This window comes from Somniosus microcephalus, unplaced genomic scaffold, assembly GCF_052327205.1.
Source record: "Somniosus microcephalus isolate GS21.2 unplaced genomic scaffold, FLI_Smic_1.0 unresolved_chr4, whole genome shotgun sequence".
Taxonomy (NCBI): Eukaryota; Metazoa; Chordata; class Chondrichthyes; order Squaliformes; family Somniosidae; genus Somniosus; species Somniosus microcephalus.
The window spans coordinates 50406882-50434789 of NW_028225182.1; the positions used below are offsets into that span (position 1 = coordinate 50406882).

Below are 27908 nucleotides of genomic sequence, written 5' to 3' on the forward strand. Positions count from 1 at the left end.
ATGAGGAGATTCACGTTGTCTCTTGAGTAGTAACAAAAATAGTCATTGCTTCAGGTTCAATACTTTTAATATGCTGAAGTGGAGTATTTGAAATAAACACGCGACACCAGGTCTGCGTTTGAAGATTCAAGCAGTCTTTATTCGCACCGGTGGGGAGACAACCTGCTATCTGTCTATCCAGGCTTCTCTCCAATGATACAAAGTTTTAAGCAGACTTTTATACAAAGTTTTGGTACATAATTAGCCTCGTGCACGATCCATCTTAACAATTTGATTGGGTTTTGTCCCGTGTGCACATTCACTGATTGGTTGCCCATGCGGCGTTATATTAAAGTATCGCCTTTATTACCGGAAAAGTATATGTCCGTTATCACCGCAAGCTGTTGTTGCACCTATGACCTTTGTTCATGCCAGATGCGGTTTCACCAATATTGTACTTCTGACTCATTGTCCAGCTTTCCTGCCCTCTAAGACTTTTTACTTCCAACTCATTGTTTTACTTTCCTGCCAGAGCAGATCTTGCATCCTCGAGGCCTCTTATGCTTCCACGTCCGGCTATTTGCAATTGTCTCCAAGTGACACAGCTTGCAGTCGTTAATCATTCTAACACTACTGCAAAATCAACATGTTATTCTTTAGCATTACCTCAACTGCCAGTTCAGCAACTTAGAAAAGGCTTACTACTGCAAAGGCCTATTAGCTCATTCGATTCCCATTCTTAACCCTTTAAGTATAGTAGACCTCAAAAGCCCCACTTCATATGCAAAGCAGTTTACAAGCAGAGGAGATTAAACAGACAGAGTACAATAGATGTAAGCATGCATCCTAACATTGTACTAAACTTTAAAACACAAACTGTCTGTTTTTATATAATTTTGTACCTGTAGTGAACTTGAATCTGCCTCTTTTCCCTTGATTGGATTCCTTCTGGTGCCTGACTGAACATGTCACCGCCCCTTTAGTAATCTTCCCATGGTGTCCATTCTGAATCAAAGTTCAAGCTCCATGTCACATAGTTTCCCTTATCTCATCTGTCCTCAGAACATTATTTGTCTGCTTTTCTGTGTGAAAAGCAGCTGCAGTTTAATAACTCCTTTCAACTGTCTTTCAAACTTGTACAAAGCCTTCATCTGGCAGGCGTTCAGGTTCCAGGACAATGCTTTATTTCAATTAATGACACACGCACACACACTATCCTGCAATAATATTTCCTATTCACTATGCTAAACTAGCTATTCGTTTTCCCACTATCTTTCTACCAAGTTCATTTGGCTCACAAGTTTATTGTAATTACCTATGTGAATATATAAAGAAAATATATGTTAACTATCAAATGCGCACGACACTATATGCTAGCCTTAATATCCCATCAAGCTGTTTGCCTCTTCCTTCTTCATGTTTCAACATGTCCCATGTCCCAACAGTTTTTTGCTTATGGGTTTGATATGAAAAGACATACACCTGAGATTCCTCAAAGAAATACACAACCACTTTAACGGTTGAGTCCCCGCGTGGTATTAAAGCAAAAACGCACTTCACAAAACAAAATGAAAAGGGTACATATCAACAATATGCAAAGGTTGGTGATATGAATGTATTATAATTAAGAAGTGCCGTCAAATGGATAAAATCTGTGGCCTCTGGATTAACACCTGCAAAAGAAAGAGGTAAACCATTTATTTCTCGCTGTATAAAAAATCTTACATCTCCATGCATTTCCTGTCAGCTATTTACATTACAAATTCCTATGCCCACATTTATAATGGGAACTGGATATGTAAACTTGTCATGCTGTAATTACACTCTGCCTCCAGTGGAGGTGCTGCAGGGCCAGCTCTGGCAAGAGGGTATAATTACAGTCTGAGACATTTGCATGGGCCATTCCCATTATAAATGTGGATGTAGGAATTAATAATAGCAATATAAAAATGAGGACAGAATGTAAATTCTTAAAATGGGGACTGAATTATGTCTGTGTGCCCTGGTCCAATTATCCCCTGCCCTCCAAACACCGATTCACCTAAAGACTACACTTGATCCAGACTCCTGTTTGCAACACCACAGGAAATCAATTAGCATTATATTACAAATCTTGTGTGAGCATGCATTTCCTGTTCACAACTTCACTTCCTGTTGTCACAATATTTGGTCACTTTTTTTGTCAACATTTGACATTGGGAATGCCCAATGTAATCCCGTATTAATGGAAATTCTCTATGTAAACAGGCCAATTGGGGGCGCTGTAACTCCACTGTAGCTTATGCCGCTGTATCCTCCGGCACACTGTGAGCAATGTCATGGGATGTCCGCTGGCCTACAGAACAGTGTGAGATGCATCATCACACATGCAAATTTTTGTACCTGACTTTTTGAGAAAAGACAAAGTAAGCCAGTAATTTCCTGCTGGTTTTTCTGACCCTGTCCTGTCTGCAAAGATTTACAAGCAGAGGCCAATCTGTAGATCACTTGCATCAGTGTGACAGTGGTGGTATAACTGGCCCATTATATTATCGTAGCCAAACAACAGTTTAAACACAAACCTCCTTAGTGATGAAGACGGAATCCAGTACAGGTTTAATTTTACTCATGGAATAGGTGGACGATTCCCCTTCACCTGTTGGACCTGCATTATAAACATATACAATGGGCATCAAGTCAAGAAAAAACAAACTTGTGTGCATATGGCACCTTTCACATCCTCAGCGTCCCAAAGCGTGTCACAGCCAGTGAAGGACTTTCGAATTGCCTTAATGTAGGAAATGTGACGGCTAATGAGCACACATCAAGATCCCCAATCAGCAATGAGGTAAATGACCAGTGGATCTGTTGGTGTTGGTTGATGGAGGAATGTTGGCCAGGACAGTGGGGAGATCTCCCTGCTCTTTGACTAGTGCAACGGGATCCTTTTGCCACCTGAATAGTTGGCCTGGACCTTATTAAACAAGATTAGGGCTCATGGGATTGGGGGTAATATACTGGCATGGATTGAAGATTGGTTAACGGACAGAAAACAGAGAGTAGGAATAAACGGGTCATTTTCGGGTTGGCAGGCTGTAACTAGTGGGGTACCGCGAGGATCAGTGCTTGGGCCTCAGCTATTCACAATCTATATCAATGATTTGGATGAGGGGACCAAATGTAATATATCCAAGTTTGCTGATGATACAAAGCTAGGTGGGAATGTAAGTTGTGAGGAGGATGCAAAGAGGCTTCAAGGGGATATAGACAGGCTAAGTGAGTGGGCAAGAACATGGCAAATGGAATATAATGTGGTGAAATGTGAAGTTATCCACTTTGGTAGGAAAAATAGAAAAGTAGAGTATTTTTTAAATGGTGAGAGATTGGGAAATGTTGGTGTTCAGAGGGACCCGGGTGTCCTTGTACACCAATCACTGAAAGTTAACCTGCAGGTACAGCAAGCAATTAGGAAAGGAAATGGTATGTTGGCCTTTATTACAAGAGGATTTGAGTATAAGAGTAAAGATGGCTTACTGTAATTATATAGGGCCCTGGTGAGACCACACCTGGAGTATTGTGCACAGTTTTGGTCTCCTTACCTAAGGAAGGATATACTTGCCATAGAGGGAGAGCAACAAAGGTTCATCAGACTGGTTCCTGGGATGGGGGAATTGTCCTATGAGGAGATATTGAGTAGACTAGGCCTATATTCTCCAGAGTTTAGAAGAATGAGAGGTGATCTCATTGAAACATACAAAATTCTGACAGGACTAGACAGACTAGATGCAGGGAGGATGTTTCCCCGGGCTGGGGAGTCTAGAACCAGGGGTCACAGTCTCAGAATATGGGGTCGGCCATTTAGGACTGAGATGAGGAGAAATTTCTTCACTCAGAGGGTGGTGAATCTTTGGAATTCTCTACCCCAGAGGGCAGTGAAGGCTCAGTTGTTGAGTATTATCAAGACAGAGATCGATAGATTTTTGGAAATTAAGGGAATCAAGGGATATGGGGATCAGATGGGAAAGTGGTGTTGAGGTAGAAGATCAGCCATGACCTTATTGAATGGCCTACTCCTGCTCCTATTTCTTATGTTCTTATGTACCACAGGTAGGGTAGTGACTAGAAGCTGAAGAGCATTGATCTGTAACCATGCTGTGTAAGATTGGTGATTGGATCCATTAACTCCCTTTGTTGAAATAGTGGATGAGGAATTTTTCACCAAATGTGCTGATGTGTTTTGTTGCTGATGTTACACAGTGGGACATCAACCGCATGGCCTCTGTCGAAGCAGTTATTAGGCCAGCAACTGCATCAAGGTCGATAGTTCTTTGGCTTGTCAGCTGCTTGACCGCTATTTGCATTTTGCTGTCGCCGGCACAATCAGGGTGAACGAAACCGGCACACCAACTTGCCATTCCGGTCCTTGAAACCAACGGAAAGAGGGTCAGTCATCTTTTGTTCCATTCAGTAGAGAAGCTAGAAGTGATTCTTGTATTAAATTAAATTCCCAAGGGGCCACACAAACTGCCGGGCACCGGTCTCACACGGGAGGCTCAGGAGTGTGAGGAGCAGCTGGTAAATTCAAGTTATACTATCAGCTGCGCATTGTCCTCCGCCAAGCAATAAAGGAGCTGGCAGAGAGAGAGAGAGAGAGTGGACAGACCCAGTACTCTCCCCATCTGTTTTAAATATTTCAATTAAAGTTTTAAAGAACGTTCTCAGGCTGTCCCTCTGTTAACATTAAACTTGGCTTTGCAGACTGCAGTCTAACCAACTTGAGATTCTCCATGGGGTCGGGGTTTACCCCTCTTTAATATGGTCCAGAGCCCCTTTTCAAATCAGTGGCTTGGCTTTCAATATAAATATTGTATCCAGTTTTAGGAACCTTACTTTAGGAGAGATGTTGAGTCTTGTGAGACAATGCAAAGATTCACTGAGCTGATCCAGGGATGAGAAAAAGAAAAGACTTGCATCTCTATAGCTCCATTCATGACCTCAGAACTTCCCAAAGCGTTTTACAGCCAATGAAATAGTTTTGAAGTGTAGTCGCTGTTGTAATGTAGGGAAACGTGACAGCTAATTTACACACAGCAAGCTCCCACAAACAGCAATAAGATAAATGACTAGATAATCTGTTTTAGTGACGTTGTTTGAGGGATAAATAATGGCCAGGACACCAGGGTAACTCCCCTGCACTTCTTCGAAATAGTGCCATGGGATCTTTCACCTCCACCTGAGAGAGCAGACGGGGCCTCAGTTTAACAGCTGATCCGAAAGACGGCATCACCGACAGTGCAGCAGTGGAGTGTCAGGCTAGAGTTTGTGTGAAAGTCCTTGGAGTGGTACTGTGAACTCAGGACATTCTGACTCAGGCAAGAGTGCTACCCACTGAGCCAAGGCTGAGAGGCTTTAGTTATGAGGGAAGACTACAGAAACTGGACCTTTTTTCATTAGAACAAAGAAGGCTAAGAAATGATCCGATGGAGGTGTTCAAAATCAGGAGAGGTTTCAGCAAGGTAAATCGGAGGGGGGTGGTGGCGGGGGTAATTATTTCCACTGGTCGGTGAGCTGGTAACTAGAGGACATCAATTGAGGATCAGCAGCAAACGAAAGAAATGAGAGGTTAGGAGAATTTTTTTTATACAGAAGGTCATGGAGGAAGCAGACTCATTAACATATTTTAAAAAGGGAAGTGGAAAAATCTTTGGAAGAGAAAAATTTTAAAGGGTCTGAGGTAAGTGGGGCCGAACGAATAGCTTTTTCAGGGAGCTAGCACAGATATGATGGGCTGAATGGGCTCGTCCTGTGTTGAAAGATTCTATACAGCTGCTTGTGTACCTGAAACCGCTTCAGTGCCGCAACCAGCTACTTTACACTGGGGATGTTGCAGCCTGTATGTTAATGTTTTACCCTTGCAAAGATTAAAGCAGTAAAACAAAAGGTCTGGAAATAACGGGGTGATGTCATCACACAGACGTTAACACGCCCAGGTCTAATTCCGCAATCTCAGCGGAGGCGGTGACCCATCGCAGTACTGTCCCTGTTAAACAGCGGAGAGAGGGATGTGATACAACGCGTTAACCGAGTAAGCCCCCCTGTAGTCATCGTAAGACTTTTTTTCTGAATGTGTTGGACAATCTCTACCCCTTTCTGTCAGTGGCTTGTTCCACCTTCAGGCACAGGCGACACTTAAATCTTTACCAACGTTTGACTTCAGGTTTTGAGCGATTGGTTTATTATCTGTTTCCCTGCCGTTGACCCGTTTACCATCTGCTGTACCAGGCTGCTGTACACTGTCAGTAAGTTTTATTTTCAAAGCATTCCCTCATCAAGGCCAACTTTTCTACACCAACCGGCTCAAATCCGATGCGTTCTTGACCATTCATGTCTGTGTAAAGTCCTGGTAAAATTGAAAGATGTCGTAAATATCAGTATTACCATCAAAGCCTGTGGCGCCTCTGTTAGCCATAGTCATGGACCCAGGACTGTGCCATTCCCAATCGTCTTCCGCCCACTTCTCTGATATAATTTTGCTCTGTTCATTATACCTGTTAAAAGACACAAGCACCAGAGAATTACACTTCGAAAAAAGGGAAATGGAACTACTTTGTAGGGACCTAGATGACCAGGTGGGTTGGCACACTGTCCTTCCAATCCTTGCACCATCTTAGCAACTTGGTTCAAGAGGTCACAGCAATGCTGGTGTGGGGAATGGAATATGTTGCATTCAACCCCACTAAGTAATATGTACTTCAGTCCCAATAAGAAGCTCAAGAGCAGCAATTGCATGGAAAGCACCATCACCTCCGGGTTCCCCTCTAAGTCACACACCATCCTGATTTGGACACATAACGCTGTTCCAACATCGTCACTGGGCCAATATCCCGGAATTCCCCATTCAACAGCAAGGCCAACGCCAGAGGTGGAAAGCTTTGAGAACCCTAGGTCCAAAGTCACTTGTCCCTGAGCATGCCACATGCCATGTCTCAAATTACTCACGTACTGTATCCCAAAATGTTATTTTCTGAAAGAAATTTATCTCATTTACATTTGAATGAATCAATCGTAACCAGTTACGCCATCACCCTGGGACCCTGTTACATAGATTGACCACTGCTTTAGTGAAATGCTGTTTCCGCAGATTAGTTTTGAATTTACCCTCCTTTCAAACGCAGGCCATGTCCTCTGGTTCTACTGTTCTGGCCAAGATGAAACACCTTGTCACGGTTGACATCTAGCGCCTTCAGAATCCGAAAAACCTCTCAGCCTTCTTTACTAATGAGAACATGCCCAGTTGACATAATTGCTCCTTATTGTCTAATCCCTTCATCCCCTCAAACATTCTGGTTTCTCTCTTTATCCTTTCAATAGCTGTAATATCCTTTCTGTACTGTGGCGATCAAATCTGTACACAGTATTCTGTGCAGTTACACCAGTGATGTAATTGGTAAACACACCTGGGGTGAGTGTAACCTGAGCCTCTGGTCTGTATGGCTCAGTGGTTCACCACGTGGTGCATTTACAGACCGAGCCAGGGGCAGCTTCCAGATATTTATCAATAGAGACTTTGGGCTAAAAATTCATCATAGCCAAGGAATGGGCGGCGTTAGGACAAAAGATGGTGAATTAGCGTCAGATGAAAATGCCCTAGACTGCTCGCAAAATTCGTCCTCCCTGCTCAATAAAACGATTGGAGTCTTAAATCAAGTCTAAAACTCCAAGCTCATTGGCGTTACACTTAAAGGCTGGACCAATATCGGGGGCAGTCTAATCGCAACTCATGATTGCCAGAGACTTTTTTCACTAATTAAAGGGGAGGTTCATTGACACTGCAGCACCTCATTATCAGCGTTGTTGGCTGTGCAGCTGCCTCAACAACCATAAGAAGGACAAGGAGAAGGAGCAATTATTTACAAATCCTCAAGGCAGATCGCCACCCCAGGGAGAGAGCCCGCAGGTTTTCCTTTGGAGGCATTGGTTTTAGCGCTGGAGAGAAGGCGGGCAGTCTACCCACCAACTGGCAGGAGGCCCTCGCCATAAGTCTGCCGCACTATGTGCAGGGAGGTGGCACACCACATCACAGACCATCCGTCCGGAAGCCTGATTTTCCACCTCCCTCCTGTTCCTCATCGTCATCATCCCCGTCCTCCTCCCTCTGCGCACATGTTCCCATTTTTCTCGCTGTCTACGCTTCCTCTGCCGTAGATCCTGGAGGGCGAGGTGACATGCCAGTACAGCCCCCATTAACCTTACCAAGTGTTGCAGTTTGAATCTTTGAAGCATAAATGTAGCTACTTTGTACTTGCCACAACACTCCTGATACCAAAGAACCATCAAATCACTAAATAAAACTGTTGCAGTAGCTGAAACTAACAAAAAACCACTGAAACTTCACCAACCTGTCAGATGCGAGTGATTGGGACTGACCCCTTTAAAGGAAATTAATATTAGTAAAAAAATAGTGCTGGAGAAATTAATGGGACTGAGAGCTGATAAATCCCCAGGGCTTGATAATCTGCATCCCAGAGCACTAAAAGAGGTAGCCATGGAAATAGTGGATGCATTGGTTGTCATCTTCCAAAATTCTACAGATTATGGAACAGTTCTGGCAGATTGGAGGGTGGCAAATGTAACCCTACTATTTAAAAAAGGAGGGAGAGAGAAAACCGGGAACTACAGACCGGTTAGCCTAATATCAGTAGTAGGGAATATGCTAGAGGCTATTATAAAGGATGTGATAACAGGACACTTAGAAAATATCAACGGGATTAGTACAAAGTCAACATGGATTTATGAAAGGGAAATCGTGTTTGACAATCCTACTGGAGTTTTTTGAGGATGTAACTGGTAGAATAGATAAGGGAGAACCAGTGGTTGTGGTGTATTTGGATTTTCAGAAGGCCTTTGATAAAGTCCCACATAAGAGGTAAGTGTGCAAAATTAAAGCACATGGGATTGGAGGTAATATACTGGCATGGATTGAAAATTGGTTAACAGACAGGAAACGGAAAGTAGGAATAAATGGGTCTTTTTCGGGGTGGCAGGCAGGGATCAGTGCTTGGGCCCCAGCTATTCACAATATATATCAATGATTTGGATGAGGGAACCAAATGTAATATTTCCAAGCTTGCTGACAACACAAAACTGGGTGGGGTTGTGAGGAGGATGCAAAGAGGCTTCAAGGTGATTTAGACAAGTTGAGTGAGTGGGCAAATACATGGCAGATGCAGTATAATGTGGATAAATGTGAAGTTATCCACTTCGGTAGGAAAAATAGAAAGGTAGAGTATTATTTAAATGGTGATAGATTGGGAAATTCTGATGTACAAAGGGACCTGGGTGTCCTTGTACACCAGTCACTGAAAGCAAACATGCAGTTGCAGCAAGCAGTTAGGAAGGCAAATGGTATGTTGGCCTTCATTGCAAGAGGATTTGAGTACAGGAGCAAGGATGTCTTACTACAGTTATACAGGGCCTTGGTGAGTCCACACCTGGAGTACTGTGTGCAGCTTTGGTCTCCTTACCTAAGAAAGGATATACTTGCCATAGAGGGAGTGCAGCGAAGGTTCACCAGACTGATTCCTGGGATGGCAGAACTGTCGTATGAGGAGAGATTGGGTCAACTAGGCCTGTATTCACTAGAGTTTAGAAGAATGAGAGAGGATCTAATTGAAACATATAAAATTCTGACAGGGCTAAACAGACTGGATACAGGGAGGATATTTCCCCTGGCTGGGAGGTCTAGAACGAAGGGTCACAGTCTCAGGATATGGGGTAGGACATTTAGGACTGAGAGGAGGAGAAATTTCTTCACTCAGAGGGTGGTGAACCTGTGGAATTCTCTACCACAGAAGGCTGTGGAGGCCACATCACTGAATTTATTTAAGAAGGAGATAGATAGATTTCTAGACATAAAAGGCTTCAAGGGGTATGGGGAGAGAGCGGGAATGTGGTATTGAGATAGAGGATCAGCCATGATCATAATGAATGGCAGAGCAGGCTCGAAGGGCCGAATGGCCTACTGCTGCTCCTATTTTTCTATGTTTCTATAACAAAGTGATTATCTGTAGAAACATTTCTTGTGTTCTGCGCGTGCGCGCGGTAGACCCCGCCCTTTTTTGCGCATGTGCACCGGATCCCCTTCGCATGCGCGTTGTCACCAAGGTCCGGTCGTGCATGCACAGTACCTCACAGTTGTGGCTGGAGTGCTGTGTGGGCCACGCTTTGTTCAGCTCCGTGGCAGAAGGCCCGTCACTAGATCCATGGGGAGAAGGGAGGATCGAAAGGGGAGAGAGAGCAGGGGAATCGGAGTGAGAGAGGGATGGTGGAGAGAAGGAAACGGAGGGAGAGGGAATCGGAGGGGGAGAGAGGGAATCAAAAGGAAAGGATCTCAGAGGGAGGGAGGAGACAGGGAGGAATCGGAGGGAGAGGGACTGAGGGAGGGAGGAGAGAGAGGGGAATGAGAGGGGGAGAGGGAATCGGAGGGAGGAGCGAGGGAGAATCGGAGGGAGGGGAGAAAGGGAATCAGGGACAGGGACTCTGAATCGGAGGGAGGGGGAGAGAGGGACTCGGAGGGATAGGGAATCGGAGGAAGGGGCACTCGGCGGGAGGAGAGGGGGAATTGGAGGGGTGAGAGAATCGAAGGGAGGAGGAGAGGGACTCGAAGGGAGAGGGAATCGGAGAGGGGAGAGATGGACTCAGAGGGAGAAGGAATCAGAGGGGGTGAGAGTGAATCGAAGGGAGCGGGGGTGAGTGAGGGACTTGGAGGGGGAGAGAGGGGGACTCAAAGGGGGGGAGAGAGGAGGTCAGGAACTCTGTGGGGGGGATAAAGAGTACCGAGAGCACAGTGGGGATGGCAGAAGAACGTGATCCAGGTCAAAAGTGGGGGGGGGGGGGGGGGGGGGGCGGGGGAGTTGAGAGAGAGAATGTGATCCAGATGGTAAGACGGATCACGTTCTTCCAACCCCACCGTCCTTACACCTGCAACACATTCTCCCTCTTCTCTCCCTACACCTGGTTGATTTCTCGGAAAGCTCGGTGCATGTGTGGCAAGTGACATCATTGGACTGGACTAAATCCGGAAGTAACGACACTGTCACTATTCACTTCATACCCAATGAACCTGTTAACAATCCGAGATCCACACACATCTATGGCAGGGCGGAGGGCGTGGGGAAGGTCAGGAACTGTTTGCGGGGAGAAGGTCATGAATCTGTGGGGGAGGAAGTGGGCAGGGGAAGAAGTTCAGGAACCCGTTTGGGGGGGTTGGGGGGAAGAAGGTCAGGAAATTGGGTAGGGGGAGATCATCAGGAACTTGGGCAGGGAGAGAAGGACAGGAACTCTGGTCGGGAGGGAGGAGGTCAGAAACTTGGGCAGAGGGAGGTGGAGAAGGTCAGAAACTTGGGCGGGGGGGAAATAGGTCAGGAACTTGGGCGGGGGGGGGAAATAGGTCAGGAACTTGGACGGGGGGAAATAGGTCAGGAACTTGGGCGGGGGGGAAGTAGGTCAGGAACTTGGGCGGGGGGGGAAATAGGTCAGGAACTTGGGCGGGGGGAATAGGTCAGGAACTTGGGTGGGGGGGGAAATAGGTCAGGAACTTGGGCGGGGGGAATAGGTCAGGAACTTGGGCGGGGGGAATAGGTCAGGAACTTGGGCGGGGGGAATAGGTCAGGAACTTGGGCGGGGGGAAATATGGTCAGGAACTTGGGCGGGGGGGAAATAGGTCAGGAACTTAGGCGGGGGGAAATATGGTCAGGAACTTGGGCGGGGGGGAAATAGGTCAGGAACTTGGGCGGGGGGGAAATAGGTCAGGAACTTGGGCGGGGGGAAATAGGTCAGGAACTTAGGCGGGGGGAAATATGGTCAGGAACTTGGGCGGGGGGGAAATAGGTCAGGAACTTGGGTGGGGGGGGAAATAGGTCAGGAACTTGGGCGGGGGGAATAGGTCAGGAACTTGGGCGGGGGGGAAATAGGTCAGGAACTTGGGCGGGGGGAAATAGGTCAGGAACTTAGGCGGGGGGAAATATGGTCAGGAACTTGGGCGGGGGGGAAATAGGTCAGGAACTTGGGCGGGGGAAATAGGTCAGGAACTTGGACGGGGGAAATAGATCAGGAACTAGGGCGGGGGGGAAATAGATCAGGAACTAGGGCGGGGGGGAAATAGGTCAGGAACTTGGGCGGAGGGGCAATAGGTCAGGAATTTGGGCGGGGGGGGAAATAGGTCAGGAACTTGGGCGGGGGTGGAAATAGGTCAGGAACTTGGGCGGGGGGAAATAGGTCAGCAACTTGGGCAGGGGGGGGGAAATAGGTCAGGAACTTGGGCGGAGGTGGAAATAGGTCAGGAACTTGGGCGGGGGTGGAAATAGGTCAGGAACTTGGGCGGGGGGTGGGAATAGGTCAGCAACTTGGGCTGGGGGGAATAGGTCAGGAACTTGGGCGGGGAAAATAGGTCAGGAACTTGGCGGGGGGAAATAGGTCAGCAACTTGGGCGGGGGGTGGGAATAGGTCAGCAACTTGGGCTGGGGGGGAATAGGTCAGGAACTTGGGCGGGGAAAATAGGTCAGGAACTTGGCGGGGGGAAATAGGTTAAGAACTTGGGCGGGGGGGGAATAGGTCAGGAACTTGGGCTGGGGAGGGGGTGGAGTAGGTTGGGAACTTGGGCGGGGGAGAGGAGGTCAGGAACTTGGGCAGAGAGGGGGAGGAGCTCAGGAACTTGGGTAGTGGGGCAGGAACGTGTTGGGGGGGGTGGTGGGAGAAGGTCTTAACCCTTGAGGGTGTGCCCTGTCTGTTTCAAGTGAGCTCTGTTTTGTCTGGAGTAGGCAGTCAGAATGGCTCGAATTACACTTAAACTGTATCAATTTTTCTTCAGTATGGTTGGTAGTTATTCTGGTGACTGCCTGTGCCTCTAGATGCCTTTTCATAGCTGTTCTCCTGACTATTGTAGGTACCATATTCTGGAGCTAACTGATTATGTAGGCAGGGAGGATCTAATTATACATTCCAGAGAAACTGCTGGGTGTGTCTTGCCCTCCAAGGGGACCAATCAGTAATCAGGACTTGTCATCCAAGGGGACCAATCAGAGCTTTAGGTGTTGCAAATAAACACGTCCTAAAAAAGTGCTCGGCAAACTTATGGGTCTAAATGCTGACAAGTCCCTTGGAGCTGCTGGCCTGCATCCTAGGATCTTAAAAAAAGTGGCTACAGAGATAGTGGATGCATTGGTTGTAATCTTCCATATTTCCCTTTACTCTGGAAAAGTACCTGCGGATTGAAAAACTGTAAATGTAACGCCCTTATTCAAAAAAGGAGGGAGACAAAAAGCAGGAAACTATAGGCCAGTTAGGCTAACATCTGTCATTGGCAAAATGCTGGAATCCATTATTAAGGAAGTAGTAGCAGGGCGTTTAGAAAATCATAATACATCAAACAGAGTCAACATGGTTTTATGAAAGGGAAATCGTGTTTGACAAATCTATTAGAGTTCTTTGAGGAGGTAACGAGCAGAGTGGATAAAGGGGAACCAGTAAATGTAGTGTATTTGGATTTCCAAAAGGCATTCGATGAGGTGCCACATAAAAGGTTACTGCATAAGATAAGAGCTCATGGTGTTGGGGGTAGTACATTAGATTAGATAGAGGATTGGCTAACTAACAGAAAACAGAGTCGGGATAAATGGGTCATTTTCAGGATGGCAATCTGTAACTAATGGGGTGCCACGGGGATCAGTGCTGGGTCCTCAACTATTTTCATTCTATATTAATAACTTGGATGAAGGAAGTGAGTGTATTTTAGCCAAATTTGCAGACGATACAAAGATCGGTGGGAAAGCAAGTTGTGAGGAGGACACAGAGTCTGCAAAGGGATATAGATAGATTAAGTGAGTGGGCAAGAATTTGGCAGATGGAGTATAATGTGGGAAAATGTGAAGTTATCCACTTTGGTAGGAAGAACAGAAAAGAAAAATATTATTTAAATGAAGAAAGACTACAGAATGCAGCGGTACAGAGGGATTTGGGTGTCCTTGTACATGAAACACAAAAAGTTAACATGTAGGTGCAGCAAGATTTCAAGGGGGATAGAGTATAAAAGTAGGAAAGTCTTGCTACAACTGTATAGGGCGCTGGTGAGACCTCACCTAGAGTACTGCGTACAGTTTTGGTCCCCTTGTTTAAGGAGGGATATACTTGCATTAGAGGCAGTTCAGAGAAGGTTCACTAGGTTGATTCCTGGGATGGAAGGGTTGTCTTATGAGGAAAGGTTGAGCAGGTTGGGCCTATACTCATTGGAGTTTAGAAGAATGAGAGGTGATCTTATTGAAACATATAAGATTCTGAGGGGGTTGGACAGGGTAGATGCTGAGAGGATGTTTCCCCTCATCAGGGAATCTAGAATGAGGGGGAATAGTCTCAGAATAGGGGGTCGCCCATTTAAGATGGAGATGAGGAGGAATTTCTTCTCTTAGAGGGTCGTGAATCTTTGGAATTCTTTACCCCAGAGAGCTGTGGAACCTGAGTCATTGAATATATTCAAGGCTGAGATAGATAGATTTGTGAGCAACAGGGGAGTCAAGGGTTATGGGGAGCGGGCAGGAAAGTGGAGTTGAGACCAAAATCAGATCAGCCATGATCTTGAGGGGCCGAATGGCCTGCTCCTGCTCCTATTTCTTATGTTCTTAAATAACGTCCCTGGAGCCGGCTTTCTGGTGCTGCACACCAGCTCTCCATGTTGTTGTTAACTCCAGGCATTGAGGTAAGCGTCGAGAAGCAATTCGGCAAATCGGGCGTTCAGTGAGCGTTACATACTGACATCACAATCTCCATGGTGTTGAAGTCCCCGGCGATCGCTGTTACCGGCAGCGCTACAGGGGTCCCGATTTGGAATGTGCCGCTGGGATTGACAGGAGCTGTCATTACAGCTCTCAATGTCGCATTAGCACCATCTACTGCCACTAACGGGCGGCGCTAAGGGGACAAATTTTTCCCCCTTTGCGTTTCTGTTAAATCTTTTTTTTATTGTCAGGGTTTTTCAAGATCTATTCGACTTAGTTTTACAAGGAAAGGCAAAGATACAAAGCCATTTAGATGGTCATATTTTACCGTACCTTTTTCTCATGACCTTTCGCAACTTCACCTGGTAGATTGTGAGGGCCAAAACGCCCAGAATAAGCAGGATCATTGTCACTGATAAACCACCGATCAAACCGTTCTTATGAATCCGGATGTTACAGAAATCTCCAAAGTACCAGTAGTCTTGAGTCATGTCACAGCTGGGAAGAAGTGAAGAGAAAAATCTACCATTACTAGCAGACATCCCATTCCATTGCTCATGGTACATCAAGGTTCTGAGGACAGGAGATTCATACCATGTAACACACAATGTATTATTGCATGCTTAACTTGGCATGTCCCTTTTGAGGCTCCACAGTGTAATGGCTGTATTTCCTGGGTCAGGTAGAGGCTAGTTGTTCAGTTAGAGCCACATTATTCAATTAGAGGACATTAGTGGCTAATATGATACTTTATAGAAAGAAACACTTGGATTTCTATAGCGCCTTTCACAACCTCAGGACGTCCAAAATGCTTTACAGCCAATGAAGTATAGGAACTGTTGTACCATAGAAAACATGGCAACCCATTTGCGCACAGCAAGATCCCACAAGCAGCAATGACATAATGAGTTAAAAATCTGTTTTTAGTGACGGTGGTTGATGGATAAATATTGGCCCAGGACACCGGGGCGAATTCCCCTGCTCATCTTTGATATAGTGGCCATGGGATCTTTTACATCCACCTGAGAAGGCAGGTGGGGGCCTCGGTTTAATGTCTCATCCTAAAGATGGCACCTCCGACAGTGCAGCACTCCCTCAGTACTGCACTGAAGTGTACTATAACGGGGCTATAAAGGTATATAAGGATATGAGAAGCAAGGCTTAGTTGATTGTTCAGTCTTACTAGCATATGGGTCCATTACTTTTCATTCCACACTTTCCATTCCCACATTTCACAGAGTCGTTCCTTGCTGAATTACATAATGAAGCACATATGGCCTTGGTATTGGTCAGAACCAGTTTATAATACTGCTTTAAATTCTCGGGAACCTTTGAAGCACACGTATCTGTTGATAGTAAAATAAGTACAAGTTATTATCGAGCTCTAATACATTAAATATCTCACATCTGCAATCACTCCCTGTCAACTGTTTACAATATCAATTCCCACTTCTACATTTGTACAAAGTTTGTGCAAAAAGTCTGGCAAAATCGTGACAAATGGAAGTAAGGATTTGTAGACAGCAAGTACGTGCAGACATAACATTTAAAATATTTTATAGACGTCTCACATCTAGTATGTATCAGTCACATTTAGAATCATAGAAGCTTACAGCACAGAAGGAGGCTGTTTGGCCCATTGTGCCTTGGAAAGAGCGCTCTCCAATTAGTCCCACTCCCTAGCTTTTTCCCCATAGACCTGCAAATTTTTCCTTTGCAGGTATTTATCCAATTCTCTTTTGAAAATTACTATTGAATGTGCTTCCACCGCCCTTTCAGGCAGCGCATCCCAGATCACAACTTACTGCGTAAAAAAAATTCTCCTCCTCTCCCCCTCTGGTTGTGCTCCCAATATTCTTAAATCTGTGTCCTCTGCTTACCGACTCACCCGTCAGTGGAAACAGTATTTGCAAAATGTCAAAAGTATTAAAAAAGGTGCGCAGATATATTGATTTATATTTCCTAACAGGTTATTCATTAATAGGAACACAACATTAATACTGCAACATTATAAATAACAGTAAAAAGATTGCACCCCTTACCAGTCACAACGGCGTCTTGCACTGTTGCATGGCTAGTGTCGAATGCGAATCCATCGCAGTCAGCTGCAGTTTAGAATGCAAGATTATGTGAATCACTTCTTATCATGAAGTATCAGTGGATAATAAATACTCCAACTGTGCTGGACTTGGAGTTTTCTTTTCTGAATTTGCTGCTGACTAAGGCGAGTGATATTAGTGCTATGAAATGGAACACAGCAAAGTCCCCTCTACATTGCCCATCAAAAACTCCCATGTCAGGTACAGCACAGGTTAAATACAGAGTAAAACTCCCTCTACACTGTCCCATCACACAGTCCCAGGGCAGGTACAGCGTGGGTTAGATACAGAGTAAAGCTCCCTCTACACTGTCCCCATCAAACACTCCCAGGGCAGGTACAGCGCAGGTTAGCTACAGAGTAAAGCTCCCTCTACACTGTCCCATCAAACACTCCCAGGGCAGGTACAGCGCGGGTTTGATACAGAGTAAAGCTCCCTCTACACTGTCCCATCAAACATTCCCAGGGCTGGTACAGCACGGGTTAGATACAGAGTAAAGCTCCCTCTACACTGTCCCCATCAAACACCCCCAGGGCAGGTACAGCACTGGTTAGATACAGAGTAAAGCTCCATCTACACTATCCCATCAAACACTCCCAGGGCAGGTACAGCACGGGTTAGATACAGAGTAAAGCTCCCTCTACACTGTCCCATCGAACACTCCCAGGGCAGGTACAGCACAGGTTAGATACAGAGTAAAGCTCCTTCTACACTGTCCATCAAACACTCACAGGGCAGGTACAGCACAGCTCCCTCTACACTGTCCCATCAAACACTTCCAGGGCAGGTACAGCATGGGGTTAGATACAGAGTAAAGCTCCCTCTACACTGTCCCATCAAACACTCCCAGGGCAGGTACAGCACGGGTTAGATACAGAGTAAAGCTCCCTCTACACTGTCCCATCAAACACTCCCAGGGCAGGTACAGCACAGGTTAGATACAGAGTAAAGCTCCTTCTACACTGTCCATCAAACACTCCCAGGGCAGGTACAGCACAGGTTAGATACAGAGTAAAGCTCCCTCTACACTGTCCCATCAAACACTCCCAGGGTAGGTACAGCACGGTGTGAGGGTGCCGGTTAGTTCTCCTAGTAACCCCTAGGTGGCACCTTCATGAGTGGTTACCCCTGTGTTAAATCCCTTATTGACTGTTATTGGACTTATGAGTTTCACCTGTGATTTGTAGTATATTAGTTCTGTTTTTCCCCTTCTCTGTGCTCAGTCTTGATAAGCCTTTGTGCCAAGTGGTTGCTTGTTAGAGCTTCTAAAGTGTAATTGTATCTTTGTGTTTATTAAGTAAAGTACTTTGTTTGAACTTTATACCTGCCTCAAGCCTTGTCTCTGCACTTGGGTCCAGAACCAGCCTCGCCCTGACAGCAAGACTGAGCCAGTATGGACCCAGCAGTGATGGAGGAACTTCGTTCTATTCTCTCCCTTCAGGGTGCTTTCCTCGGCCGCCTTGAGCAACTTCTCCAAGGCATTTCGGACAAGGTAGATACGTGGACTCAGACCATTCAACACCTAGCTGCTGTGGCTTCTGCTCGGGACGTTCCTCTTCGGTCAGTTCCTTTGGGTGCTACCCCACCGGTCGCCGATCGCCAGACTTACTGAGAGCCTCGCCTATCGGCGCCGGAGCGCTATGATGGTGATCCAGGCAAGTGTCGTGGCTTCCTGACCCAGTGCTTCCTGGTTTTTGAACTTCAACCTTCCATGTTCCATTCATCTCGCTCTAAGGTAGCATTCATTATTTCACTACTTTCGGGAAAAGCTCTCGCCTGGGCTACCGCTATCTGGGAGCAGCAATCTTCGGTCTGCTTTGATGTTGTCGATTTCACCGCTGAGATGGGCAAGGTCTTTGACCATCCTGTGAGTGGACGGGAGGCAGCTAAGAGACTTTTGAATCTCTGCCAGGGCGGCTGCAGCGTAGCCAACTTTGCCATTGAGTTCCGCACACTCGCTGCGGAGAGTCGCTGGAACACCGAGGCCCTTCTTTCCATGTTTTTTTACGGCCTTTCCGGAACTATCAAGGATGGACTAGCGTCCAGAGAGATCCCGGAGGACCTTGACACGCTCATCTCCCTTGCTGTCAGAGTGGATAACTGCCTCCGGGAGCATGCTAGAGAGAGGAGATTCACTACTTCCACAAGGGTGAAATCGTCTGGTGTTCCGGATCTGACCAGGAGTTTCCAAGTACCCCCGAGTCCACCTGTTAGCACGGAAGAGACACCTATGCAACTCGGCAGAACTCTGCTCTCCCAGGTTGAGAGACAGAGGAGATTGAGAGAGGGGTGTTGTCTTTACTGTGGCCTGTCTGGTCATTTCAGAGCCACATGCCCAGAGCTCCAGGAACAAGCCAGGAGGATTGGGAAGATACGGATTGATCAAACCCCTTCTGTCTTCCAAACCCTGATTCCTGCTCGTCTCTCTTGGGAGGGAAAGCAGTTCAATCTGCAGGCGTTCATTGACTCCGGGGCCGCGGGTTGTTTTATTGACCGTACCCTGGTGCACAGACTGAAAATTCCTTTCTCCTGCCTGGATAAGCCTTTACAAGTCATGGCCCTTGATGGCAGACCCCTTGGTTCTGGGCACATTCATCATATCACTGGAGTGTTACATGTCCAAGTGGGGGAGAGACATCAAGAGTTGCTGCAGTTTCACCTGAGAGATTCCCCTGAGCTTCCTCTCGTTCTTGGACACCCGTGGCTCTTTCTCCACAACCCTCATATTGACTGGACTACTGGGATGGTGCTGGAGTGGGGCCCTTCATGTTCACCTAACTGTCTCAAGGTCTTCCCTAGTCTGCCTCGTCCTTCCTCTCCCGAGCCAGCCGATCAGCTGGATCTTGCTCGTGTGCCTCCTGAGTATTCGGACCTCCATGCGGTATTTAGTAAGGGGCGGTCCTCTATACTCCCCCCACACCGGCCCTACGACTGTGCGATTGATCTCCTGCCTGGCACTAGCCCTCCTCGGGGTCGGCTCTACTCTCTCTCTGGTCCTGAGAATGTTTCGATGGAGGAATATATCAAAGAAGCCCTCGCCACAGGTTTCATTCGTCCTTCCACCTCCCCAGCGGGTGCAGGTTTCTTTTTTGTAAAGAAGAAGGATGGCGGTCTCAGACCTTGTATAGACTATCGGGGGCTCAACAAAATTACGATTAAGAACCGCTATCCTCTCCCTTTAATGTTCTCAGCGTTTGAGCAGCTACAGGGAGCTACCATCTTCTCCAAACTTGACCTCCACAATGCATATAACCTGGTCCGCATTAGGGAGGGGGATGAATGGAAAACTGCCTTTATCACCCCGAGCGGTCACTGGGAATACCTTGTCATGCCCTTTGGTCTCACTAATGCTCCTGCTGTCTTCCAGGCTCTGGTCAATGACGTGCTCCGGGACCTGCTGAATCAGTTCGTGTTTGTTTATTTGGATGACATTCTCATCTTCTCGAAGTCCCCCCAGCAGCATGTCCAACACGTCAGGCGGATGTTGCAGAGGCTCTTGGAGAGCCGTCTCTTCGTCAAACCCGAGAAGTGTGAATTCCACGTCACTAAGGTCACCTTCCTGGGCTACGTTATCTCTGGTGGAAGCGTCCAGATGGATCCGAGTAAGGTTCAAGCCGTCCTGAACTGGCCGAGTCCCACGTCGGTTAAGCAGATTCAGCGGTTCCTGGGATTCGCCAACTTTTACAGACGCTTCATCCGTAACTTCAGCTCCCTTGCCGCGCCCCTCTCCGCATTGACCAAGGGCTCGCCTGTACGGTTTAGCTGGTGTTCTGAAGCAGAACGGGCATTCCAGGAGCTCAAACAACGCTTCACCTCCGCCCCCATTCTGATACATCCCGATCCCGCCTTGCCCTTCATCGTAGAGGTGGATGCCTCGGATATTGGAGTTGGGGCTGTCCTGTCCCAGCGCTCCCCCAAGGACCAAAAACTTCATCCCTGTGCCTTCTTCTCCCGTCGCCTGAAGCCAGCTGAGTGTAACTATGATGTCGGCAACAGGGAGCTTTTGGCAGTTAAGTTGGCCTTGGAGGAGTGGAGACACTGGTTGGAGGGAGCAGAACATCCTTTTGTCGTCTGGACCGACCATAAGAACCTGATATATATTCAGGACGCTAAGCGCCTCAACCCCCGGCAGGCCAGGTGGGCACTCTTCTTTAACCGGTTCAACTTTCTCCTGTCGTACCGCCCAGGGTCTAAGAACCTCAAACCGGATGCCCTTTCTCGCCAGTTTGACCCCTCGGAAAAGGACCGGATTCCGGAACCTATCGTCCCTAGTTCCTGCATCGTGGCTCCCGTCGTGTGGGAGATTGAGACTGTGGTGCGAAGGGCCCAACGTCAGGAGGCCGATCCCGGAGGAGGCCCTCCTAATAAACTTTATGTTCCCAGTCGAGTGCGCGCCCAGGTCCTTCAATGGGGCCATTCTTCTCGATTGACGGGTCATCCTGGGATCCGTCGGACTCTCGAGTTTCTTAAAAGGAGGTTCTGGTGGCCCGCTATGGAAGCCGACACCCGGACCTTTGTCTCCGCTTGTCCCGTCTGTGCCCAGAACAAGACATCCCAACAACCTCCGCTTGGTCTCCTGCATCCCTTGCCTATTCCCAGCCGTCCCTGGTCTCATATCGCCCTGGATTTCATCACCGGGCTACCTCCATCTGAAGGATTCACCACCATCCTAGTTGTGGTTGATCGCTTTTCAAAGGCTGCTCACTTCGTTCCTCTTGTCAAGCTTCCCTCGGCCAGGGAGACCGCCCAGCTGGTTGTCCAACACGTCTTCCGCCTCCATGGCTTGCCCCTGGATGTTGTCTCTGACCGTGGTCCTCAGTTTTCATCTAGGTTTTGGAAGTCCTTTTGTTCCCTCCTGGGGGCTTCCGTCAGTCTCTCTTCAGGGTTCCACCCTCAATCTAACGGCCAGACTGAGAGAACTAATCAGGATCTGGAGAGGGTGCTACGAAGCTTTGTGTCCTCCAATCCTTCCTCCTGGAGCAAGTACCTGGTCTGGGCAGAGTATGCACATAATACCCTTCAGAGCTCCTCCACTGGTCTTTCGCCTTTTGAGTGCCAATATGGCTTCCAACCGCCACTCTTCCCGGAACAGGAGAGGGAGGTAGGAGTGCCGGCTGCCCAGGGGTTAGTCCAACGCTGCCGTCGTACCTGGAGGAGGGTCCGATCCGCCTTGCAGCTTGCCTCATCTCGGCAGAAGGTACAGGCCGACCGTCACCGTCGCCCAGCTCCTCGGTTCCGGACCGGACAGAAGGTCTGGCTGTCTACCAAGAATCTTCCGCTCCATGTAGAGTCCCACAAGTTGGCTCCCCGGTTCATAGGACCTTTTAGGATTTTGGAGCAAGTAAACCCGGTGGCCTACCGGCTCCTCCTTCCTCGATCGATGAGGATACATCCCACATTTCATGTCTCTCACCTCAAGTCGGTACTTACTAGTCCCTTGGTTCCTGCGGCTAGACCTCCACCCCCGCCCCGTATGATCGACGGCCAGCAAGTCTTCACGGTCCGTCGTCTCCTTGATTGTCGCCGGGTCAGGAGGAGCATCCAATACCTGGTTGACTGGGAGGGTTTCGGTCCTGAGGAGCGTTCCTGGGTTCCGGCCCGGGACATTTTGGATCTGGAACTCATAAGGGATTTTCGCCGTCGCCACCCTGCTCGTCCAGGAGGAACGTCAGGAGCCGTTCCTAGGGGAGGGGGTCCTGTGAGGGTGCCGGTTAGTTCTCCTAGTAACCCCTAGGTGGCACCTTCATGAGTGGTTACCCCTGTGTTAAATCCCTTATTGACTGTTATTGGGCTTATGAGTTTCACCTGTGATTTGTAGTATATTAGTTCTGTTTTTCCCCTTCTCTGTGCTCAGTCTTGATAAGCCTTTGTGCCAAGTGGTTGCTTGTTAGAGCTTCTAAAGTGTAATTGTATCTTTGTGTTTATTAAGTAAAGTACTTTGTTTGAACTTTATACCTGCCTCAAGCCTCGTCTCTGCACTTGGGTCCAGAACCAACCTCGCCCTGACAGCACGGGTTAGATACAGAGTAAAGCTCCCTCTACACTGTCCCATCAAACACTCCCAGGGCAGGTACAGCACGGGGTTAGATACAGAGTAAAGCTCCCTCTACACTGTCCCATCAAACACTCCCAGGGCAGGTACAGCACGGGTTAGATACAGAGTAAAGCTCCTTCTACATTGTCCCATCAAACACTCCCAGGGCAGGTACAGCACGGGTTAGATACAGTGTAAAGCTCCCTCTACACTGTCCCATCAAACACTCCCAGGGCAGGTACAGCACTGGTTAGATACAGAGTAAAGCTCCTTCTACACTGTCCCATCAAACACTCCCAGGGCAGGTACAGCACTGGTTAGATACAGAGTAAAGCTCCTTCTACACTGTCCCATCAAACACTTCCAGGGCAGGTACAGCACGGGTTAGATGCAGTGTAAAGCTCTCTCTACACTGTCCCACCAAACACTCCCAGGGCAGGTACAGCACGGATTACATACGTACAAAAGCTTCCTCTACACAGAGTTTAAAAACGAGCACCTCAGACACTTGGTCCTTCAAGTTTGACTCCTACCTCCTGTGCAATTTGTACTTTTCAGCTTTTCTTCAACTTTGTGAACCGTGTCAGTGAGGAAGTCAGAAAAGTCTGTTGTGCTGGTGACAATTACATCATGATCAACAATGATGCTGCCATTGCTGTGGGGCAAAATAGGAAGGTGTTAAGTATGTGTATTGTATTGAACAATTAACACAAAGACTTAAACGTATAACTCAAACAGGTCTTTACTGGTTGGAGGTATGGACTACACATAGGTCTTTACTTCATGCCCACAGGCGGGAACTGAGGGGGATCAGTACCCACAGTACTATTTATACCCCTATGGCCAGGAGTGGTACTGCGTATCACTACGCCCAACAAGTAGTGCAGTCCTGTCCATAGGTTCAAAGTAGCACACATATTACATACACAACAGAAGGTGATTTAAACCCAATGAAATTTCAGGCGCCTGGCTTACAAACAATGAAGGGCATGGCTGGATAGCTGTTAAAAAGAAACGGCTTGTGTCGTCTAAGGGAAGGAATATTGGCCAGGACAATGCTCTGGTTCTCTTTCAATGGCGCCATGAGATCTTTAATGTCCAGGGAGCTGGAAGCTGAGGTTCAGACCTCATCAGCTCTGTCTTTGTACACTACGTGAGCGTTGGACTGTGGGACCTGAGCATGGGACACTCTTCATTAGCAAGAGTGCAACCCGCTTGGCCAAACTGACACCGAGGTCACCTTCCCAACATTCAAGCAGTTTCAGAGTAGTTCTTTGTGAAACGTGTAAAGGTGTTGCTGGGACTCTTGATCAGGCATTGTTGAAATGGAAGTGTTTGTTTTCTAAACGGGCCTGTTCTCAGGAAGTGGTCGATGCCACCTTCATTGCCCATCCTTGGGTTCTCTGGTGATTGGTTTTACAACTGATTGACTTTTGCTCGGCCTATTTAGAGGGCATTGAGTCAACCACGTGGTGTGGGAGAGGAGTCACACGTAAGCAAGACCGGGGAAGGGCTGGCAGTTTCCCTTCCCTGAAGGACACCAGTGAACTGTTTGGGTTTCTCGAACAATGCGGCAGCTTTCACGGTGCCAGCTCACAAGCGACCAGATTGATCAAATTCAATTTCACATTTGCCATGGTGGGATTTGAACACCTGACTTCTGGGTAGTTGGCTCAGTACCAGAACCACCTGACCACCACCCTGCCTTTCTTATATTTGACCGTAGTGCGATGATACAGTTGCCCGAGTGAGTCAGAACTCCAGTAAGTGTCCAGGGAACAACGTTTCTCAGAAAGGTCTGGAAGGGCTTCATATGGAGTGATTTATTTTGAAAGCATTGACTGTTGTGTTGGAAAAACACAGTTGCCATTTTGAACACAGCAAAGCCCCACAAATAGAAATGGGATGAATGGCCAATTAAATTGATTTTGAGGGCGGAATATTGGTCAGGATACTGGAGAACGACTTGTTATTCCAAATAATGCCAGAGGTTCTTCAACATCCAGAACCAAAAATGGGCCTTGGTTTGATGTCTCATCTGAAGTACATCACCTCTGACAACGCAGCACTCCCGCAGCATCTGATCTGTGTGAAATGCTGCAGCAAGCCTCAGCCTTTCGCTTTCGAACAAGCTCGGCTCAGTGAGTAGCACTCTCGTCTCTGAAATCAGAAGGTCATGGGCTCTAGCCCCACCACAGAAGCTTGAGCACAAAATCTTGCCTGACACTTTCAGTGCAGTTACTGAGGGAGTGCTGCACTGTCGGAGGTGTCGTCCATCGGATGAGATATTAAACCGAGGCCCCGTATGCCTATGGAAGTAAAGGATCCCATGGCATCTACTGGAGGAAAAGCCGGGGAGATTGCCTCTGTGCCCTGGCCAATAGTTATCCATGAATCAAAAGCTTTCTGTTGTTGGTGGGACCTTGCTGTGTGTGTGTATTGGCCTATATTATAACAGTGACGCCACATCAAAAGTGAGATGAAGTGCTTTGGGACTTCCTGAGGAAGTGAAAGCTGCAAAATACGAGCTCTTACTTTCCTTTACTGAGAATGTTCCTGTTAGGCCACGCGGCAGCTCAGCGGTCTCGAGGCCCCACGCAAGCCGCTTGCTGGCTTCACCATGTAAAGAAGCGTGCATGCGCAGAATTTTGAATGGGCCCCACAACCCGTTCCATGCACCCAAAAAAAATTAGAGGGAACATTGGTTATGACAATGTACAGTTCTTGACTAAGAAGTCTTTTGAAGCAGCCCGGGGGGCTACAAGCTGAAATGATATTACCTTATGCTTGTAATCTTCACGTCCTGGTATCCCTTTATGTCTTTATAAATGATGTCCATCTTAAAAAGAGAGAGAGAGAGGGTGAGCTGTGAATGTTCCTGTATTTAATTGTACATTAGTGACCCCCCAAAAATCCGTAATCTATGTGGCAGACTCGGGGCCAAGATTGGTGACGAATGGGGGAGGATTTTATTAATGCAGTGTCTCTGTGCCCCGCACCCGCCCCCGCCCCCCCATTCAAGGTGAGTTGGGTTTTCTGGGGGCACCACAGTGGTGGGAAGATCCCGTCTCCGCCCCCTTGCAGCCTGAAATCCCGGGTGGGGCTGGGACTGGGAAGGGTGAAATCACCCGCTGAAAATTCCGGCAGTCCCACCTCTGGTGCGAAGCAATCAACTGCTGTAAGGAGAGCTGCCTTCCTAGAAACGGAGCCCATTTTTGTTAATGCTAAGCCCCCACACTCAGTAGGTACCCCAGGTACACCGATGACATGGGCGGTTTGGAAATGAGAATTATGCCAAAGGATTGGAGGGTGGCAAATATAAGACCAGTGTTCAAGAAAGGGGCAAAAAGCATAGTGGCCAGCTTTACCTCGGTTAAGGGTAAATCTTGAGTCCATAATACATTTGAGCACTTGAGTGGAATGAGTTAGTTGGGGACAATACCTTGGATTTGGAAAGGCCTGGTCTACTTGACTTTTGTAATTGATTTTTTCCCCAGAAAACCACAGTGTGTGGAGAGCGGGAATGGGTTGGATGTTGTATCTATAGATTTTTAGAAGGCATTTGATAAGGGGCCACAAGAGAGACTTCAGTGCAAATTATGGTACGTGATATTAAAGGAAATGCAGTTGCATTGATAGAGAGGTGGCTAGAGAGAGGTAGGGTAACTAGATTTTATTTTTGAATGGGAGTTCATTTCTTTTCTATCCATAATAATCCATAATGCCTTTTGTTGCCTAGGCCCTAAGCTCTGGAATTCCCTGCCTAAACCTCTCCGTCTCGCTATCTCTCTTTCCTCCTTTAAGACGCTCCTTAAAACCTACCTCTTTGACCAAGCTTTTGGTCATCTGCCCTAATTTATCCTTATGTGGATCGGTGTCAAATGTTTTGTCTTAAAATACTCCTGTGCAGCGCCTTGGGACGTTTTATTACTTTGAAGGCACTATATAAATACAAGTTGTTGTTGTAATAAATGATTTGGAGTTAGGCACAAAAGGAATGATATTGGAGTATGCTAATAGCAAATTAGTGGCAAACCAGGAAAAGGAATAAAAGAAGATTGGAGGAAGACTTAGATAGTTTAGTGGATAGATGGATAGTTGGCTGCTGCTGTTCAATGTAGAGAAACGTGACTTAGTCCATCTTGGGGAAAGAGAAAAGCTACTGGAAGTATACGCTAAATAGTAAGGCCTAGAAATTCGGTATAGCCGAGTTTGGGGCGCTACAGCCGGGCGGTCACAAAACTTTGCGCCCGGTGCAACTTAGCGCCGCCTTCACCGATATTCAGTTGCATCGCCCCAAGAGGTTGCTGCAGCACTAAAGCAGGCGATGCACGAGTATCATAAGGCGCTAAGCCGGCGATCCGGGGCGCTACCACCGAGGGCGGGTGCAGCGCAGGTGCGGCGAGTTATTGATTGAAGGCAGACAGTCAGGCGCCGGTCAGCACTTAAAGGGGGAGGGTGGAGTTGTTTGGCTACCACGCCCTGCACACTGCAGCCCTGAGGGAAGGCCTGAACAGTGCTAATTCATTTGCTCCACGCCCAGGAGAATGGAGAAGCCAAAGGAGAGAGCGCAGCGCTTCGGCGAGGGTGACCTGAGGCTGCTGGTTGGCGCAGTTGAGCGCAGGCACCATGTTCTGTTCCCTGAAGGTGGCAGGAGGCCGCTGCCCTCCAAATATCAGAAAGCCTGGAGGGAGGTGGCAAGCAGGGTCGCCTCCAACAGCGTGGTTCCCAGGACTCCCCTCCAATGCCGTAAAAAATTCAACGACCTCACTCGGGTTGTCAGGGTGAGTACCCTTTCCAGTATCCTCCTCATCCCTGCATGTGCTCCTCAGTTGATGGTCAAAGGGACGTGAAAGCCCGGCTGCCCAGCCCTCATCCAGCAGCTATGGGACTGTCATGAAAAGCACTTGCATATTCAGGAGTTTATACACTGTCAGGGCTATTCCACCATGGGAGGCTGTGCAGGCAAGATCAGGGCTTTACACTGTCAGGGCTATTCCACCATGGGAGGCTGTGCAGGCAAGATGAGGTCTTCACACTGTCAGGGCT

General features: G+C 47.6%; 1 protein-coding gene across 1 annotated transcript in view; it reads right to left on the minus strand.

Annotated features, from left to right (window-relative positions):
* Positions 1–113: 113 nt before the first annotated feature.
* The window catches only part of LOC147091072 (mucin-17-like), an 80132-nt gene continuing 52337 nt past the window's right edge, over positions 114–27908 (minus strand). The window contains exons 4-11 of the mRNA XM_085977157.1: positions 25640–25698; positions 23393–23514; positions 16769–16831; positions 15910–16072; positions 15060–15224; positions 6397–6506; positions 2541–2623; positions 114–1652 (exon numbers count right to left, since the gene is read on the minus strand). Coding sequence (XP_085833283.1) covers positions 1617–1652; positions 2541–2623; positions 6397–6506; positions 15060–15224; positions 15910–16072; positions 16769–16831; positions 23393–23514; positions 25640–25698 — 801 coding nt within the window. The 3' untranslated portion in view covers positions 114–1616. The remainder of the gene's footprint in view (positions 1653–2540; positions 2624–6396; positions 6507–15059; positions 15225–15909; positions 16073–16768; positions 16832–23392; positions 23515–25639; positions 25699–27908) is intronic.